The sequence below is a fragment of the Aquila chrysaetos genome, chromosome 18 (assembly GCF_900496995.4).
Source record: "Aquila chrysaetos chrysaetos chromosome 18, bAquChr1.4, whole genome shotgun sequence".
NCBI classification, from domain to species: domain Eukaryota; kingdom Metazoa; phylum Chordata; class Aves; order Accipitriformes; family Accipitridae; genus Aquila; species Aquila chrysaetos.
In genome coordinates, this window is record NC_044021.1 from 4,755,605 (window position 1) to 4,776,450 (window position 20,846).

General features: G+C 37.5%; 1 protein-coding gene across 2 annotated transcripts in view; it reads right to left on the reverse strand.

The window, feature by feature from the left end:
- Positions 1 to 20,846, reverse strand: part of RETREG1 (reticulophagy regulator 1) — a 70,818-nt gene that overhangs the window by 4,671 nt on the left and 45,301 nt on the right. For both annotated transcript variants that reach the window (XM_030041718.1, XM_030041719.1), the window contains 5 exons: positions 9,303 to 9,429; positions 7,373 to 7,457; positions 5,767 to 5,904; positions 3,867 to 3,931; positions 2,585 to 2,711 (listed from right to left, as the gene is read on the reverse strand). In XM_030041718.1, coding sequence (XP_029897578.1) covers positions 2,585 to 2,711; positions 3,867 to 3,931; positions 5,767 to 5,904; positions 7,373 to 7,457; positions 9,303 to 9,429 — 542 coding nt within the window. The remainder of the gene's footprint in view (positions 1 to 2,584; positions 2,712 to 3,866; positions 3,932 to 5,766; positions 5,905 to 7,372; positions 7,458 to 9,302; positions 9,430 to 20,846) is intronic.

Genomic DNA, 20,846 nt, shown 5'->3' on the forward strand with positions numbered 1-20,846 from the left:
CTTCACAATATATATAAATTACAAATACGTAACCATGTATGAATGTATTACAAGCTTTTAATACACTTGTAGAATAACAAAAGGAATGTTTATGTGTTTAAATAAAAATATAAAACCCGTATAAAGACTTGATTTATAACTTTTTCCTGTCTTGGCCAATGCTTGTGTTATATAGGAAACAGAAAATGGGAACTCTCTGGATGACTGGGATTGTTTCATGTTTTCAAGAGGATAAAAAGCAGAATGTAAACAAATAAAATATTAGATTTTAATGGCTGCATTAATGGCATAATATTTGTTATTAGAAATGTGTACAACATACTGTACAGTACATGGCCTGTGGAAAAGGCCTAAATGAACATAAGGGAATAATTTGATCTAGTATTAGAATGAGAAGGTAAAAAATAATCCGTTTGAACTTACTTTCTATGAAAACAAGCAAAAGGTGCATTCATAAGGGCTAAGGAAATGAATCCTAAAAATGTCTCATACGTCATTTTCTCCATTTTCTTTAGGAAAAACAGGCTGGGAAGGTGAGGAGGAAGGGTTGTGCTGTATGCAGAGTGGTGGCTCAAATGTACAGAGCTTTGACAGGAGATGAGCCAGTCCTTGGATGCATCCCATCTGGTCTTGCACTTGTGTGTATGTCCCATTTGCTGAAATGCTCCGTAGGGGAGAAGAGTGGATGTTGTTTATTTTTTCACTTAACAAGGCCTTTGACGCAGTTTCCCACATTATCCTTACGGCCAGACTGGTGAGTGAACTGGGTAAGTGAACTGTTAGGTGGGTGGAAAATTGGCTGGACTGCCAGGGTCAAAGGGCTGTGATCAGTGATACAAGGTCCAACTGGAGGCCAGTTATTAGTGGTGTCTCTCAAAGGCACTGAAACCAACACTGTTCAATGTTTTTATTAATGACCTGGATGAGAGGATGGAGTACATTCTCAGCAAGTTCACGGGCAGGAAGGAACTGGTGTGGGGCAGGTGTATTTGATATTCTGGAGGGCAGGGTGCCCTCAGAGGGACCTCAACAGGCTGGAGAAATGAACAGGCTGAAAAGGAACATCATGAAATTCAACAAAAGCAAATGCGAAGTCCTGCATCAGGGATGGAATAACCTGTGCAGCACTACAGGTTGGGGGCAACGAGACAGAAAGCAGCGTTCAAGAAAAAGACCTGTGGACAGCAAGTCAGTGGTATGCCCTTGCAGCAAGGAAGGCCAACCACATATTGAGCTATACTAGCAAAAATGAAGTCGGAAAGTCAATGGAAGGGATTTCCCCCCTCTATTCAGCACCTAAGAGCACACATTTGGAGTACTTTGTCCTCTTTTGACCTCTCCAGTACAAGACAGATGGAAGACTGGAATGAGTTCTGTGGAGGGCCAGCATGATTATTAGGGGGCTGGAGAACAGGACATATGAGGAGATGCTGAGTGAATGGGCTTTGTTTGGCCTTAAGAGAAGACAGCAAAGGGGGGGGGATCATATAACTGTCTTTACCTAATGGGAAGGTATAGAGAAGATGGGGCCTGACTCTTCTTAAAGGTGCACAGTGGAAGGATGAGAGTAAATTGACACAAGCTGGAACATGGGAAATTTTGACTCACTATAAGAAAAAACTTTTTCATCGTGAGGGTGAGAAAATATTGAAAAAGGCTGTCCAGGGAGGTTGCTGAATCTCTGCCACTGGAAATGCTCAAAATTCAAATGGTCACAGCCCTGAGCAACTTGATAAAGTTGAACCTGCTTTGAATAGGCTGTTAGATGAGATGAATGACAATGGCTCATTCCAACTTATGATTCTGTGATCGTACAATGCTGTCTATTTACAACTTGAAATATTAACAGAATAAATTAATTTGGCCTGCATAATGTTGTTAAGTAATATCACCCTACTTGTCATTTACAGTGAACTTTTTCTAGAAGAGGAGAAATGCAAGACGAGCAGAGCAACAAATCCACAGATAAGATTACACCAAACTACTGTTGTCATTAATCTTTATTCAGGCAAAGTGCTAACTGAAAGCTTGCTCTGTAAAAAGTAAGAACTTAAAGATCTGCTTGAGATCAAGACAAGTGCTTGACAATCTTCTCCTACTCTTAGTGTTCACATCTAATTTAGGCTTATTGCTGGCCGTCTTCATTAGCATTCTAGTCACAAAACCTAATAATACTTTCTTTAATTGGCTGTTTAGCAATTCAAAGTATTCACTTTTTCTTCCTCAGCTTTTATTTGTATAGCTTACCCATGAAAGCATTGGGTAAGCTTAACTTAACTTAAAAGGTTTACATGCTTAAAAGGTTTGGCGGGAGGGAAAGCTAAATCTGGCACTTACTGAATGTGTCGGTTTTACCCATCACTACTTATTTATTTAGCCACTTACTGATGTACTTTATTATTTTTAAGATGAGGACCGTTCTTACATAAGATGTATCCAAAATTATATAAAACACTGAAATTAATTTTAAATTCATTGTAGGGGGAGGAACCCAACCCAAAAACTGTCCTCAAATTCTCTGATCGTTTTCAGGTAACTTACATGATTGCAACTCATCGATGAAATAGATGAAGCCATTACATACCATCAGATGTGTCTGTCTGTGGAGAATACCCCTCGGATAAGTTAAAGGTCCCGTTATCGGTCCAAGATACTTCCGATACATCTGTGTCAGACACTGACAGCTCTTTGGCAACAACTGCAGGACTAACCTACATGTAAAAAAGTCCCATACATGGTATTCTTATACTCCAAAAATTCACACTACAGGAAGCCAATGCTTAGATACTGAAAAAGAAGCCTCTTGCATGTCACAGCAATAGAAATCGCCTCCTATTTAAGCTTTAATTGTAGAAACATGAAAATAATAGGAGTATACAATATTTAGAAGTGAAGCATTCCTCTTTGTAGTAACTGAAAGCTGTATTATACTAAAGAAGCATAGAAAATTCCAGTTATTCATTCTGAAAGTAACATTCTACTGTAATGAAAGCAGAATGAGTCTGCGAGTACAAAATACACATAAATGTAAAGAAATGCATAAACTTGGATCAAAAAACCAGTCCATTATCCGTAAGAAAGTAAAAAATTAGCTAAGTAAAAAAAATCATTATCCTTTACAAATTTATCCAACAATATTTAATTATGTCAGCTACAAAATTTTATCCCATGGGATATAAATTTATTTTTTTTCAGACTACAAAAACACCTTCGAAGCGATCACTGTCAAAGTCAGACTCTACACACTACTGATCAAAACTGCATAAGAATTCCTATAAATCTGAATTTTTTTATATCAAGCAGTGTTCTGACTGTAATGGAAAATCCTTTGCCATACAGTTATTTAGAATATTAAGAGAGAAAGGAGACATTAGAGTGTTGTCATACATATCTAGAAACATATTTATAGATAATATACTGATTCACACTATAATTGAAAATGATCAGACAAGTGATTACAAAAGTATCTGACAAATTACGTAGGTTTTCTACAAACATTTCCCTTTTCTATTTTAATTTGGTAAAAATTAACTGCATTTTCACTGTTGCAAATAAAAATAGTCGCCTTTGCTATTCAATTCTAGTTTAATCATTCTACAGCCGATATGAAATAAACACATTCTTAGTTTAGTAGGCCAGAGAAACCATTACCTTGAAGGCCAGAAGTCACAACTGCAGTAAGTTAATTAGTATAAGCCTAAAGATGGAGACTATGAATGACTTTTAAAACATACTGCTTAGTTCAGGAACACAGCCTCCTGGGCAGGTTAAAGTCTTCCACAGAAGAACAGAGACAGTAGTCTAGATACTCTCCATTATCTATATAGTTTTTAAAAGCAAGATAGGGCTGACTGAAAAAAAGTCACCTTAGGACACAGAGCTGATATGTCTAATTCACTGTCATCTTCTGTGGGTTTTGTTTTTGCTGTTTCTGAAAGAAAAAAAAAATATTTTTTATCCTACTCATGACAACGGACTTCGAGGTTCAGTGTGTGTTCTCTGTCACACAGCTTGCGTAGCGCAGTAAACTTTCACCTGTGGACACAGTGCATCATTTACGTAATATGCTACTAAGGTGAGGGAAACAAGGCTGATTGAGAGGCTAGATATTTATCAAAATATATTGTGCAGCTGCCAAAGTGGGAGAGAGAATGTTGCTCTGAAATACATTCCAAGAGATGTTATTCACCTGTGTTGCACTTCCTTCAGAAGTGTCTGTTGCCCACCATCATGTTATCTGCCCCAGCAATATATATCTATCTTTTGAACTGCACTGCTGGTACAACGCACAGTTGTAACATATTGTTAGAACAGGCAGCGTAGTTATCCCAGCACATTACTTTTACATGAGAACAAGCATTTTCTGGATACTTGCATGTAATCTTCGCTCACAAACTCCTCCTTTGCACCCAGCTACCCTGCATTCACATTTATATGCAAATACGCGTACAAAACAACTTCTGAAGTCTGACAGAATGTTGCTCCTTACAGATGAAGAGACACACAAATTTCACCTCCCCTCTCTGTCTGAGAATAGCCTCATGAATATTTTAAACTAATATAACCTGAAAAACACAGTCATATTATTCTTGGTTGCCTATTTTTGCGACTTTCTATTTCCTCTCTTGTGCCAGTACAAGGGTTTGTGAACCCATGTGGCGAACCCAAGCGGCGAAGCAAGGTAGGGTACTTGTCTGGGTTAAATTAAATCGGAGGGTGAGAAGCAGGAAAGAGCAAATCTAACCTCAACCATTTTCCCAGTGCTGGCTTATGAATTCATGAAATAGTCTGATCTCTCTCTCTGCCAGTTTCACTTAAAAGTAGAAAAAGGCAGACTAATACATGAAAGAAAATTTTCAATGCATTATTCCTTATTTCCAACAACTACTGCATTATATGTAAGAGAAGAGGAAAAGGCAGATGGTTCCTCTCTCATCATGTCTAGAACAGCACACTGTATGATGAACAGTTACAAGAAATGCATATTTTAAAGCAGATATGAAATCTACTGATGTAACACTAACTCAAAAGGGTAGGCTACCTGCAAGTAATGTGACTACAGTACAAAAGTTTGAGTACCAAAACTGTAGCACACACAAAAACCAAACTAAAGATAACATCGTTCATATAAATATTTTTTCTTGAAATAGCAGTATTACTTAAAATCTAAAAGTTTCCAATGTTATAAAGATTTCAGGTGAGCTAGGTGAGATTTTGTTTTAAACTGATTTCTCCCCTTTCTAACTAAAAACTTCAAATAACTGTAGCTACTATCCTACTGCAATTCTTAAATGCTTCTTGAGTATTTGGGGAAGAAAACAAATTCTTGTTGCTGTTGGGAGTGAAAACAAGGCAGATTTAAATACTGGAACAGAGTTCAGTCTCTTACTGAAAATTCTGTTACGTACTTATTTTGTGTTCTTGAGTGAGACTCCTGCATAAGTTTGCCTTATCTAAACAGAGATAAGCATTGCATACTTACAGGGAGTATTTTTTCTGAAAACCTACAAGCAGTACGTCTGACCAAGTATGAAGAGAACCATTAGTCCTGCCTTGTATCCTTCCATGAAATATTTTTTTTTTTAACCATACCCAGATGTCTGACATACATTATCACTCCTTATAAGGCTAAGAATGGTAGCCGGGTTCAAAGCAAGAAATACCTTTACAATTGGCTTCACAGCACAAACCAAACTGTCTGCAAGGTGAATAAAACTTTCTCTGCATAGAAAAATACATTACTTGGGACTACACTTAATTACTCACCAGATCTCTCTTTCTTCTTCTGGCTGATATATTCCACTATTCCAAAATCTAGTTTCATCAGAACAGTCTTAATTTTGTTGCACACTTTCTGTCCAAATTCATTGCACTTAAGGAAGGGACATAAAAAGGCACACAATACTGTGATAAAAATGAAGACAGAGAGAAAAACTGTATTGAAATATTGCTTTATAAGAAGTTACTCAATAAAGCTTAAACAATGCATTTGCATAAGATAACTACTAATTTTACATAACACAATTAGTTCTACATAAAAGCACATCGTGAAATGCCCATGTCAGACAAACTGTTAACGTCAAATCCAGTTTCTAGGAGTCGTTCCTACTCGTTGCAGAAAATACCATTGTATTCGTATCAATTGACACCTTTTTTACTTCCAGTAAGGCACAATTTATGATCACTATAACATTTATCATTGTCTTGATTTAGTCTGATTTTGATACCTCTACCTGAGCAACATGACTATGCAATGTTGTGCCAGAATCAACATGCTGGAAAAACTTGTAAGCTGACTTGCATGTGACAAAAAGCACTTGTCAGAACCTACATATGTACGTATATATGCGTGTATATATATCATAGAATCACAGACTGGTTTGGGTTGGAAGGGACCTTTAAAGTTCATCTAGTCCAACCCCCCTGCAATGAGCAGGGACATCTTCAACTAGATGAGGTTGCTCAGAGCCCCGTCCAGCCTGACCTGGAATGGTTCCAGGGACGGGGCATCCACCACCTCTCTGGGCAACCTGGGCCAGTGTTTCACCACCCTCATTGTAAAATGTTTCTTCCTTACATCTACTCTAAATCTGCCCTCTTTCAGATTAAAGCCATCACCCCTTGTCCTATCACTACATGCCCTTGTAAAAAGTCCCTCTCCGGCTCTCCTGTAGGCCCCCATCAGGTACTGGCAGGCTGCTATAAGGTCTCCCTGGAGCCTTCTCTTCTCCAGGCTGAACAACCCCAACTCTCCCAGCCTGTCCTCACAGCAGAGGTGTTCCAGCCCTCTGACCATTTCTGTGTCCCCCCTCTGGACCCGCTCCAACAGGTCCATGTCTCTCCCGTGCTGAGGACCCCAGGGCTGGACGCAGGACTGCAGGTGGGTCTCACCCGAGCGGGGCAGAGAGGCACAATCCCCTCCCGCGACCTGCTGCCCACGCTGCTTGGGATGCAGCCCAGGACAACAGGGTTGGCTTTCTGGGCTGCGAGCCACATTGCCGGGTCACGTCCAGCCTTTCATCCACCGGTACCCCCAAGTCCTTCTCTGCAGGGCTGCTCTCAATCCTTTCATCCCCCAGCCCGTGTTGATACTGGTGATTGCCCCAGCCCTTGTGCAGGACCTTGCACGTGGCCTTGTTGAACCCCATGAGATTCACGTGGGTCCACTTCTCCAGCTTGTCCAGGTCCCTCTGGATGGCATCCCGTCCCTCAGGTGTGTCAACCGCACCGCGCAGCTTGGTGTCATCTGCAGACTTGCATGTGTGTGTAAATATATATATGTAAAGAAATAAAAAAACCCCTCCCTAAACAGAGACCAAATAATGAACAAATCGCATACATAAATCATGATTGAAAAAGTGACTATACTTACGCAGGACATAGGAGAGGACAACTCCAGGAATGTAACTTCCCAAGACAGTGAAAAATGTACATACACTGCAGACTAGTAGGCAAAACTGGCAAAAACATTAAAATTGGCCATTAACACTTCCACTATTTAAATATTCAGATCATTTTGCAAAAGAAAAATGTTGCATGCTAAATGAAATCTAGAATGCAGTTGAATTTTTATTTTTTTTTTTAATTAGGAAATACTTTAACACTTCAGGTGCATATAAGCATCAAACAGTCCATTTTGGCTAATTAGGATGTATCCCCTCTTCTATTATAAAAATATGCTATTTTTATTCATTGACTGTAAAGTTTTAACAAGCTCGTGGTTTTTGCTAAAATTACTAGATATTACTTCACCTTCCTTACACAAAGAAAAGGTTAAATGGTTGACATGCAGGAAAAAACCCAAATCACTAGCTGAAATACTACAATGCATACTTGCTGCATGCTTATAAAAGGAAAAAATCTGTCCTGTAAGTACAGTTCTCTCCCCTGTTTTGTTGCTTCGTGAAACTGTTTTCTCTCTTATGCTGGCAAGCATTCTCTCGATGCTTGTTGGCTACTCTAGCATCCCCATTAACGACAAGACTGAGGTGAATTTGCAATATGAAACTTGAGATTCGGCCTCTGCTGTGACTGAGACATATAGTGCATCTTTCACAACTGCACGATGCTGAGTACAGAATCGATCTGTTGGAAGTTTACAGAAAGAATCCATTTGCTTTTGGAGTTGAACTGCAATAAAATGGTTAATTCAAAGAAATTCTGCACACAGCATCAGTGCCTAATTTGCTTGTAGTTACAGCAGTAAAATAATGACACAGCTTGTAAAATGAGGTCAGGAAAAAGAAAGGAAAACATGCTGTCAAAATCAGCTTTTCTAAATCAGTATTAGATATATCTTAACACAGAGTTACTGTGGCATGTTACCACATGACAAAATTATGGGACTGTGTACACTGATGCCGCATTTCCTTACCTCAATATACACCTATGTCTTTTAAATATAACTTTATTATCCTAAACATCTAACTTCTTTTTGTATAATTTATTCATTTTTTTAAATGTATTTCACCTGTTGCTCATCTGTATTTTCAGTCTAAATTCCTAATATTTGAGTGTGGTACTACATACTTCCTATTTGCTAATTCTGAAGGGCCTGTTTTCAGGAAAGATTTTGTGGCAAAGTTAATTGAGATTGAAAGCAAAGAAAAAGCCTCCTAATCTCCTTTTATATTGTATTTAGCAATACAAATATAAAAGTGAAATCTACTATTACCATGGTATACTTCTACATTATTCATATTTTTCTTTGGAAAAGAAAGCTGCTTCACTTTTGGCTAGAACTATATAATGATAGTCTTCCTGTTTGGGATGAAGATACCTTACTCTTGCTTGCCTCTTCATGAACTGGGTTCTCCAGCTCAGTCTGTCCAGTAAAAAAACCAAAACCACCAACTATATCTGTATAGAAGAAAAATTATCACAATAAAATATGAGGAATTCTCTTCTATCATGTAATACTGGGGCAGCTATTCCTGAAAACTACAGTTACTTGGGGAAAAAACCCTTATGTATGTTTAGGAACTGTATACTTTCTCTGCTTTTTCAAGTTTTTATTACATTGTGATTTTTAAATTTCCTTTCCATGGAATGACTGGTGACGTTCCAGCAGCTGTAAGGGAAGGGACTGTATTGTTATAAACCTTACTGTGAGCAGCTTTGCTTACTGATGACCTATCTGTATTCTCCACAGCAAAAAGTTAGCAGAAACTCATGACTGAATGTATCATAATGTGTACTTTATCTTTCATTTTTTTGATTGCTTGCTTGTTGGTTTTTTTTAAATCTATCTCACCTCTTCATTAAACAATATCGAACTGTTAATCTTACTTGGGAGTGCTTACCTTGCCAGGGTTTTGTTCCTTGAAGTGGGACATTTCTTGAAGAAATACAAATAAATTCATCAGTGTTTCTGAAATGCACTGATTTATTCTGGGTCTGTAGTCTTGCCTGGAATTGATGACTTCCCAGCTGAGGGAAACAAACAAAAATACCCAACAACTTTGGTTATAGATCATAAGAAAGCTGAAACCAGTTGAAAACATCATGTTGTAAAGCTATAGCCTCCAGCGAACCTATGGCTGCCACTACGCTACAGAAACCTGTGCTTGCTTCCACATATTTTATGTTGGGCTAATTTGATCTTTTTTAATCAAAAAAATTCTGCTCAGTAGTAGCATTTCTCAGTCCACACAAGCAATTATGGAGGAAATTACTGCTTATTCATTCTGGCCATATGAAAACACCAAGTTCAAGGCACAGTTGTCATCTAAATTGAGCAACTGAACCCCAAACTTGTTAATATTATTTTTTCTTAAAAAATATACCACGATGTTTTTCATTGCCACAGGAGGGGCATACATATTAATACATTTGATTTCAGGCACATAATCCTCATGCTTTTTCTTTTCTATTTTTTGTCGTTTTGCAAACTATGATGATCCATAAGATACTGTTATCCAACTTAGAAAAAAAGAAATTGCTTTTGAAGTCTTGATGCTTACATTCATTTCCTTACTGAATTTTAATTTTTCTAGTATATTGAAAGGACTGTTTCTAAAGCTTAGCTTTTGACTGTTCAGTCCTTTTAATAAAATTAAAAAAAAACTGTACTGAAGAATTTGCTGAAAAACATGAGAAAGCATATGTATCTAATTTGGGGCTGATCAGTTTAGACAAAATCCAGTTTAATGATCACATCGTATACTTTTTTGGTGTAGACAAAACATCTACAAGAAAGATGTTTTAGGAAACCAGAAATGAAAGAAAAAACACACAGAGGCCAGTCAATGTCAAATCAAACTGGTACAAAGGATGGATGTACCACCATGCAAATGCTGAGAATCTGAAGTAAATTCTGCACCAGTTTTACAAAGTTATCTTTTGTATAATTGACTGCTCAGTACACACAGCTTTGATCACAGTGAATGCAAGTAAACCATAAAAAATCCCACAGTCATTTTACTCGCATACATGATCCATTAAATGTCCAATGCATCACTGCGTTAATAGTAAACACTCTTGTCATAAGTGGATCAAATTACAGGATAAATCAAAAACTACATTATAAAAAAAATGAATGTACAAGGGTTGGTGTGCAGCAATAAGGACATACACATAGACTTTCAGATCAAACTGCCAACTTGTATTTCCAAACAATTACTCTGCTATTTAGCTACTAAAACACCACAAGGCCCTGTTAACAGTTCTTGTTATTCAGAACGCAAATGCCCTCTGATAGTTCCCTGGGACAACTTAAATTTTAGCAAGCATCAGTCACCGATGAGATTTTTGCTGTTCAAGCTTTACCCTGTACGAAGTTGGTGTTCAAAAGTATCATTTAAACATTTGTTTTAATATTAGGAATAACAAGACCTAAAATTTTAATTTTTCTGTAGCGAACATAAGACTAAAAAAAAAATTATCTGTCATAACTTGTAAAAATACCTATAGTGATTAAAAACTTCCACATTAATATCTGTTCAACAACAGATTGCTTAGTCATTTTTATTGGAACATATTGTAAAAATTGAAAGCCATCATGAGCATTCGGATTTTTCTCAGTTGACGGCTGGTTAGTAGGGTGCTTTTGCCTACCTTCTCGACTGAGGACACACGCGTAACCTACCTTTGCTGTATTGTATTTTATTAGCTACGATTTAATGTTCATTCTTACTAATAAGAAGCCATTAGGTTTCAGGCTATGAACTTGTTAATGTCTCTCATTTCCTGATATAAGGAAAGCCATGAAGATTTTGAAGTTTTTGAACACGTTTGTGGTTTTGTGAGCCACTGGCAGTATCGATGCACACGTACAACAGCCCTGATGTCCACAGGCTATCGAGACTCCTGGCTCAGGTGTTACTTGGAGTTTTGTTCCCATGACGAACATAATGGTGCATACTTAAAATTAGAGTACTGCTTTTTAATTTGCTTAATACCTAACACTTTTCAAAACAGATGTGGATCCCAATATAGCAAATTTAACCCTACCAAAATAGGCTTATTTTTCCTCATAGATATTTTGCAGTTCCCTCAGAATTGGTTCACAAACTCGCAGGAACCCACAAACTAGAAGTTTGGGTTTTTTTTAAAGTGCCTAAAAAAATGTTTGCTCCCTCATGTTATTTTTACTTTTTCAGTCTATAAAGCAAAAGTGTACAGTAATGTTTTTATACGGGCATGAGTTCACACCCACTTCCACCAAGAACTGCAATGCAGATCTTTCTAGCAAGAACAACTGGTTTATTTACACAGCCCAAGGAGATAACGGCTGAAGGAAAAAAGGATTTAAATTCTGGAAAACATTTACTTGAAAGTTACACATATAATTGCACTGGACTACGAGAGATACATTGATTTCTTCTAAAAAGATAAGCTTCTGACTTGCTTCTCTTTGTAGGGCTGGGGCTATATGCTGATCGTGCACTGAAAGGGAAGGGATCTCTCACATGGCAGCATGCAAGATATACTAACATAGCACTGAAGGGATGGTTATTAAAAGGGTCAAGTGGCCTAAATTAGGCAGAAGCTTTGATCAATGACTCATGATAGCATGTGAAATAATGTAGTCCACACTGTTTATTGCATTGTAACATCAAAAGAAAAGAAAAGTTTGGGATTACATTATTACCTCAGATTTCTGGTCACAGATTAGTAACAAAACTAGGCAAATGATAAGTAACTATTTATATAAATGTCTATTTCACTTTATTTTCCAACTAAAAAAAATAAATCTCCATTTATAAATTTTCAGTTGGATAGCCCAAAGTTATGTCACTTCTATTTTACAAACTACGATAAAAGGAGAAAGTGAACTCTGTTCGAAAGAACAGTGAAGTTCTCCTTAAAATCTTTTAACTAACATTTCAGCCAAACCCTAGACAACATGTCTGACATCGAATGCAGCAAGGTCTAAAGCCACTTTTTCTTACAATTATAAATTCTTGCTCTCATTTCTCCTAAACAGACAGGATAAGAGGATTTTGGTCTTATGTTGAATTGTATGCTTTGGTCCAACTGCTGCCCACATTTAAATTTATGAATTTTGACATACTTGTATCTAAGCCAGGAATAAGTCATCTTCTCCCACATACATGATATCCTTTTTTATTCTACACAGGAATGTAATGTACCTTCTTTTCTCTTGTACTGCAGATATACCGATTACTTGGAAGCAGCTTTCCTAACATAATGGAGGTTAACCGCCTTCTCCTATTTTCAGATACATAGTCTCCGCAGCCTCATTTTTGTAAAAAGTCAGGAATAATTTTGGTCAAAAATGTCTAGTTAAACACACTGAGAAACTTCATCCTTTTTCTATGCCTATATTTAACTACCGTACAGGAACTTCACCACGAGGTGGTGACACAGCAACATTGGTATTAGAGCAAGGTTTGGGAGCCATTTCATACAGAACAGAAATAGCAGGCATGGGGGATTCATATCCAAACTATCACGTGCATAGTGGAACGCAGAACATGACTTTATGTCATGTAAATACTATATATACACACATGTAAACACTATACTATAGTAAAGTCAGGAATAGGGCAACAATTTGGGTTTTGGACTTTAATCAGTTTTACACTGTGGCTGAAATACTAGTTTTTCTTTATTATAGTATTTACAGTATTGCAGTAGTGTGATTTCCTCTTTACATTACAGAACATTCAGGGTGAAGGCTTCCCCCCCCCTTTGAGAAAAAAACATAAACAATTTAAAATAGTGTACCTGATATTTCATAGGATAAGAGCCTCGCGTCTTGGTCTAGGTGACTTTTGTAAGACAGAAAAAGCAACATATTTTCCAGTCATGCATGGCACTGCATGCAGGTATTTGCCTCTGACAGAGGATGTAAATAAAACCATTAAATAACTCACAGAGAACACTGCAGGAACCCAGTGGGAGGGATTAGCAATGTTACACATGCTTCCCATCCACAATAGCAATTTCAATTGCCATCCTCTTTGGTAAATAGCAACTTGAGAAAAGCAGTATACAAGGGTTTTGTCTTCTGAGAACTGCCATTTTTATGGATAGGCTACTCTGCTTAAAGAAACACTGCTTCTAGCTTTTGTAAACTATTCTGCAGCATTAATAATAGGTATTTTAAGAGTTGCCTGTTTATTCTAGTCTTGAAAACTACTATTATGACATTATTCTGAAGTACAAAATCCTTTTACAGTCTTTACTCCTATCCTTTATTTAAAATTGTTGACAGTCAAAGCAGAATGTTGTGGAAGCACAGGGAGAATGTGGATAGGCCTGATGCCTACTATTGAAATGGAGCTTTGAAATACACAGGACAATTATAGATAGTTGGGTTACAAACTTTAAGTTAATAGCAAAAACAGGGCGGGGGGGAGATGAAAGCATAAACTACAATAATAATGCAAACTATTTTCATATAGGCTAACCACCAATATAAAGACAATATAGATTAAAGAGGAGGAGATACAACAAGGCACACTGGGATTACTAATAACAATTCAAAACAAACATGCAAATTATACAGAAAAGTGGCACATTCGCAGGGAAAGTTCTCTGGAGTTGCTTCTCTTGGTTGTTAGTAATGCCTTCTTTTGCCAAGTTGAAAAGTTACTGAATGTATGAGCCGCAGTGCAGGTAAAATGTACTGCTGGATGCTTTGGTCCTGTGGTGTGCATGTGGTACACTGACAAAGGAGACGCCGAGCAAGGAGGGTGGATGGTACAGGTGAAGTTTGCTCCAAAACATTACAAACCCGCTATGAAGCTTGCTCCGCAAAAGAATACTTGGCAGTTTCTTGTAGGCCACAAGAAATCACGAGACACCTTTGTCAGTTCTACTATAGCCACGCTTCTCTATTTTACAAGGAACACCAGGCACTATTTTGAAGCCATATTCTGACCTTAGGCAACCAGAGGTGTAAGAACGTCAGCTTGCTGATCCTCAGTACGACAACCAGATGCACATGCTGCCTCTTCTTGTTGCCACCTCCCAACAACTACCAGCCCTGGTAAGATCTGTCCCTCCTGCCCCTTTTCCCCAAAGCCCACTTGAGCGGCAGTGCTACCCGCAGGGCTGGAACGAGGGGGCAGCCACGGAGATCCCGGGGAAGGGGGAGCGAGAAAGAAAGGAGGTACAACATAGACTTGTAGGTACGCAAAGGTAGAGGGGTTACGTCATGCCCTTGTAGAAACAGAGACAAACATTAAACCTGCATTAGATCAAAAGCTGACAGGCACCTAACGATGCATACTCCAGGCAAATTCATTTTTCAACGATCACATTTAAAGACAAAAAGGAAAAAAAGAAGATATGTGAGTGATGTAGATGATGGAGTGCATGACTACAACATCGGTCAACCAAGAACATAAACTACTTCAGCGCAACATTAGTGGAATTACTTCCAGTACCTTAATAAATGACTTAAATGTGAACCCTGTGCCTCCTGCCAAAACAGCTCTTGGGACTCCTGTCCAGGTGCTCCTTTGGGAATATAAGCAGCCAACTCTCTGAACACCTTCAAAGGTTTTCGTGCACGATTTAGAAGGAATAAAGTTTTATGCCTCCATCACTTATCCCGAGTTTGATAGAAAGTACTACACTTCTATTCTAAAACTACTGTCAACAAGATTGAAGGTGTTCAGAGAGAATATTAATCACTTATATCCTTCTGACTACCTATTGCATGATTTCTAAAACTGAGCAAATACATAAACTGTTACCTAGTAGCTGCAAAAAAAAAAAAACCCCAAACACCCTCCTGCCCCAGATGCTTCAACCCATCACAGTCACAAACTCTGGCCAGAAGAGTCAGTGGCATTACATTCTCTAAAAATGACTGATGGTGTCATGCTCTCATTTTGTATCTAGACATCTGTTCAAGCAAAGCCCCGTCACATTTCTCTCGGAAAGGTCAGTAGCTCTCATATTACTGGTTTAAAGATCTCTTCGTGATGTGCTGGATTTTTTTAATTATGTGTACATGGTTTTATATGTATCTGCACGTAGATACGCTACTCGGAACTGCAGCAGTGACAAAGTACACCATGATGTGGTGGATCTGAAGGATTGCATCTACATAAACAAAGAGTTAGTAATTACAGAGCTTCTAAACCTTCTTGATTTCCCAACTGCAACCACACACGCTTGAAACCTGTGCAGACTCTGTAATTTTAAGGGTAACTTAGAATGTATTAGTCAAGGTGGAAGAGCTGAAAGTTACATTCCCAAAGATATGTATATCAAAATATAGGTAATATGGCTATTTTGTAGTCTTTTAAAAAGTAGTATCTAGAGCTTTATAGAATGATGCAGCTGTAAGGGATGTGGATGTCTAAGGACAAACCTCAGAGGCAACCAGGAATTAAGTATGAAACTTGACCAAATGAAATATCAAGCGTGTAAACTGTTAGCAAAACCCCATCAAACAGGTTTACCTTTTCAGAGCTTTCACAGGTCTCTCCTGTGAGGAAAGGAATCACCACAGTGCAGAAGGGAGTGATTATAACGATGCAGTTACCCTTCTTTGAAACAAAGGTTTTATACCTGAAGACCTATGCCAAAAATATATTTTAAAAGTTGTCTTCTAAATTATTCAGGTACAGAGATAAGGGATATAAAATAGTATTTAGATTTAAAAAGTTTGTGAATAACATTGTAAATGTTTTTTTACGTTTAAATTCCAGGTGACCAATACTCAGAATGAAAATAACCATCCCCATCTCTCTCCAAAATATAAAATACTGTTAAAAGCACATTTTACAGTTAAGTGTATTAAAGTACCGATGGCAAGACCTCTAAAATCTACTATTGAACTGTGTGGTAGAAAACAATGCAATATTGATTAGCCTTATTGTAATACAATGCAACAATTTTGTGAATGTTATGTGCACTACGTGGAAAGACATAATAGCAAGCATCACTGAACTTACAGCATAGCACCTTAATGACCTACACAGCTAATTTAAAAGGTGATTATGGAGAATTGTGCTTTATCCTGTGCCACTTTTGGATCCTATGCAATCGTTAAGTATACTAAAATAATTGTATTTGTGTCATGTGGCTATGAACGAGTCAACAAGACTTGCAATTTAAATGAATCACTGGGGCACCACGTAAAATCTTGCTTGCTTCAAAGAGTTCCACAAAAAGATGCTGTATCACTGAAAGAACGAGGAACATGGGAAGCACCCAAAAATACACTCTGTTGTCAAACTTTAGGGAGAATCTTCATCTACAAGCTTTTTGCTACAAACTCTACAAAGCTTGTGTAACAGAAATCTCTCCAGCTTGTAGATATCCATATGCACTTTATTTCCCATTACTAATCTATAGGCGCTGCGCAGGTTTAGGCTTTCACCAACATGTAATACTGCGGCAAACATCCTTTAACGGATCACATTTGACATCCCTTGAATGTTAAGGCTTGGGCACACTTGGAATCTCTAAGATATATAAAGCTAGACAGATTTTGTTTTTAAATTGAGGCTGGAGAATGTCGTTATCAACCTTGAAGAGTAACTAACAACATTTCCCAATCCAAAAATCTCCTTTAATTATCATCTCTCCTGTAGTTCAAATACATAATTTCTAAGAACTAAATGAATTCTGTTAAAAGCATGCAACATTGCTTTTCCAGTTTTAAAAGTGTTTTCTTTCTGATCTTATCTATCTTCATCTGACACTTCAATTTTGTGCTTTTTATTAACAGTCTAATTCACCGTTACTGGGTTTTTTTCAGGGTAAGGTGGGCAATAAAAAGCTGAAAAAAGATCTTATTTCACAGCTTTCAGTAACATGCACGCCCCTTTTGTTTCTTGACCAAACGTATTTTTCAGTAATGTTACCGTACAAGAAATATGTTTAAATCATCAGCATTTGATGAGGCTGGATGATTTTTTCTCAATGGACTGCACAGGAGACTGGTCAGGACATGTGACTTTTAACAAAACATAACAGAAGCAAACTTTCATCCCTGACTCTACATGCTTCTTGCACAGTGTGTTAAACTAAAATCATAATGGTTATTTTCTTCTCTTCAACTGACATGGGAACATTTTACCACTGGTGTGCTGCTAAAGAGTATCAATCCCATAAATAAAGGTGGGTTTTTTTGCTTGTATTACTAGTCAAGAACAAACCTTTCTGAAAATGAAAGCAACCCTATTGTTATAAAAATACACTGAAGTGTTCTGCAAAGGGATGGGAGAACTCATCTTGTCCTACAGGTTGCTTAAAAAAAAAAAAAAAAAAGACCCATTACTACCAAGATTTTATTTTGGAGGTGATGTGTTCATCTTTTCTATTCAAGTATAACATCAGTCATCTTATAAAGTCTCAATAAGGAGCTGTACTGTCTTTCTTTAGCTGATCAGATACCAACTGGTTAACTCCAACTTTTTTGAAGGCGATCCCAGTATACAAGTTCCTCAACACAGCAGATTGTACTAAACATTGTCGCTTTTTGCTGAATGTCCTGCTAAAATAAACAAAATATACTCCAACTAAATTTGGGGTGTTTCATTGCCCAGCTCCTCTAGACAGACTCTTCTAAGCAAACTGACAGGTCAGCTCTCACGGGAAACCCTCCCTTTGACCCGTACTACTCCTGCCCAGCTCCCCTGAGAAGAAACCAGCTGCTCCAGTTTGAGGTCATTCAAAACGAAAAATGTGATTGGGTAGTCAAGTGCTATTAGTCCAAAGCCATGACTTAGTCAATAAGCGTGGATTTTTTAAACATCTCTTTGCATGAGAATTGACTGTTTCAGTGCCACATAAATACTATTACAGACTTGCTTTCTGTTTAGCAAAGACTATAATGCTATTACTACGTGCTGTTTGTTGTCTTTTTACCAAGACAGTACAAGGGCTGGGATCTTCCAGGTCGGCTTCCTATTTGTAACAGAAACTGGTGATGCAGAAGAGACATTTTTATTACACTATTTTTGTTCAGAAAAGTAAGGAAGTCTGGTTTTTATCAACAGGAGTGTAAAGTTCTGTTTGCAGAACTTTAAACGGCTCTGCCCAGCTGTTGGAAGCAATTCTTTCACATTTGTTTTTCTCCCGCAAAGGCAACTCCTTTAACCCTTTTTTACAAAATCAATTCATTTTCCTCTTTCGGCCTCCACATTCTTCAGCTGGGATACTCCTAGTTCAAGGCCTCTCAAAGTCAAACAGCTAGGAAAGATGAGCTGAGCATTCCTGGAGTTGCAGGGCAGCTGCACAAAAAAGGAAAATTGGATTTTCAACTGCCAGACAAAGAATACTTTTAACCTGCAAAAACATGAAAACACCTTTTTGTGTAATATTACAAGGCGGCTTTAACTCTTTCTGCATGGAACTTCATTCTGACTCTTTTCAATGGGTTTTAGTATATTTTGTATGAGCAGGTGATCATTTACTTTGATGCATTACTGAGAGTCCCCGGCATGAGCTAACCACTTGTTGCCTACATTTGTGCACTGAATGCAATCGTAAAAGGAAATAAAGTACTTTCCACTTTATTAACTAATACTAGCAGAAGAAACAAATATTCTTATATAATTACAAATCAAGATGCTTTGAGTAATTAAGTAACACGCATATTTGACTTGAAACTGGATCTCCATATTTCTAAGTCCAAGCACATACTGAGAAAGGTCATGCACTCTGAGATTGTAGTTCAAAATCAACTGGTTCAAAATAACATAGCTTTCTCTCCCATTTATATTCAGGTCATAAAAGTTTCCTGGCTAACAGTTTAGCGCACCGTCCTTTTCAGTAACAGGCAGGTGACAGCGATTAGAACACCACAGACATTGTTCTGATAGAGGAAGGCACACGTCGGTATCTCTTTGAAGCACCCGTAGCCGTGTGCTTCCACCACTTCGGGACCAATTATTCACAGTACCTTTTATCCATTCTTGATCATCATTAGATTCCTCATTAGATGACAATTTTTTAAAAAAGAAATTATACCATCTTACAGCGAAACTATAGGGGGCCTGATGATAAAGAATTACTGGGGGAAAATATCGTTCTTACGCTAAACTGTTTTCAATCCTTTACCATTGACCACATCTTTCCTCACTGTTCTTGATCTGCTACTGCCCAGGATCTTATGACAAAACAAAACAGAAGATATGAGTGGGTACCTAATCTTCACAACTCGTGGCTTTTTTACTAGTCGTACTAAGAAGTACTTGTGCCTATGTTCCTTTGCTTATTACACGTTTAAATTCACAGTATGACTAACAGGCTATTGACCAATGCCACATCCTTAGCTATGATGTTATAATGTTCATGAAATACACTTGTGATGCAATATTACATATTTTCTGAAGTAGGACATGAACTTGAGAGGGGAGAGGATGTAAGAAGTATTTGTTTGCATCTGAGAGGCAGCTGCAAGGAATGCAGTATGCTGAAACCGATCAGCAAACAGCTTCTACAAAAATACCACTGTCGTCCTCTTTTTAAATATATAAAGCAGTAGCTTTGATTCAGTGTGCCCTCAAAATTACACCATTATCTGTGCATTTACATTCCTATATCTTCTTGTGCGATTCTAAAATGAATTGTTCCAGTACAGTTCCCACACTGGTCCAGTATAGTTCCCATAGCTCCTCCTTCTATTCCCTCTTGTTTAACTTGGACCAAAATATTCTGACCTCCACCAAATCTCATTAGCACTTCTGTAGGAATGGTCTCCAGTTATACCCTATTTGTTACCACCGAGACAAAAAGGCAAATTAATTCCAGAAAAAAACAGAACCTTTTGATTAAACTCTTTTCTCAAACCTTTTTGCTCACTAGCAAAGACACAAAAGGATGAGGGACTAGGATCAGGGTCAATTAATTTAATGGTAGTTTCAGAAATGATAAATGGGGAGAGCAGGCCCTATTATCATGCTTTTTCAGGTTACTGCTTTAGACACATTCATCCTTTTTGTTTAAAAAAAACAACAAACAAATAACCTAAAAACAACCAAACAACTTTGATTCATAAAAAAAGAAGTCTTAGAGGGTTTAGGCCTAGTATTACTTCTCTTTAACTGCCAAAGCTTGCTACAAGCCTGTATAGAAAAAGAATTGTTAACAAAGGAAGTTAGATATTACAAAGCTTGTATGTTTTGCATACCAGTTGCATCCTTTTACATACTGGTAAACACTGCTGCTTTTTTTTTCCAAATCCAAATTTTGAAATTTTTTTTTCCAAAATTATTTTTCTTCTCTGCTGCTAATATTTTCTCCCATTTTGATTAAAAAAAACCAACAACCACAACACATTTTCAAAGAAGGACATGATGCATATCCTTTATAAAATTGTTTCAAAAGGAAAAAAAAAAAGGTCATTATCATCTGAAACCCCATTTTTTTAATGTGTCATGCATACTGGTGTTTTCCTGTATTGAAAAATA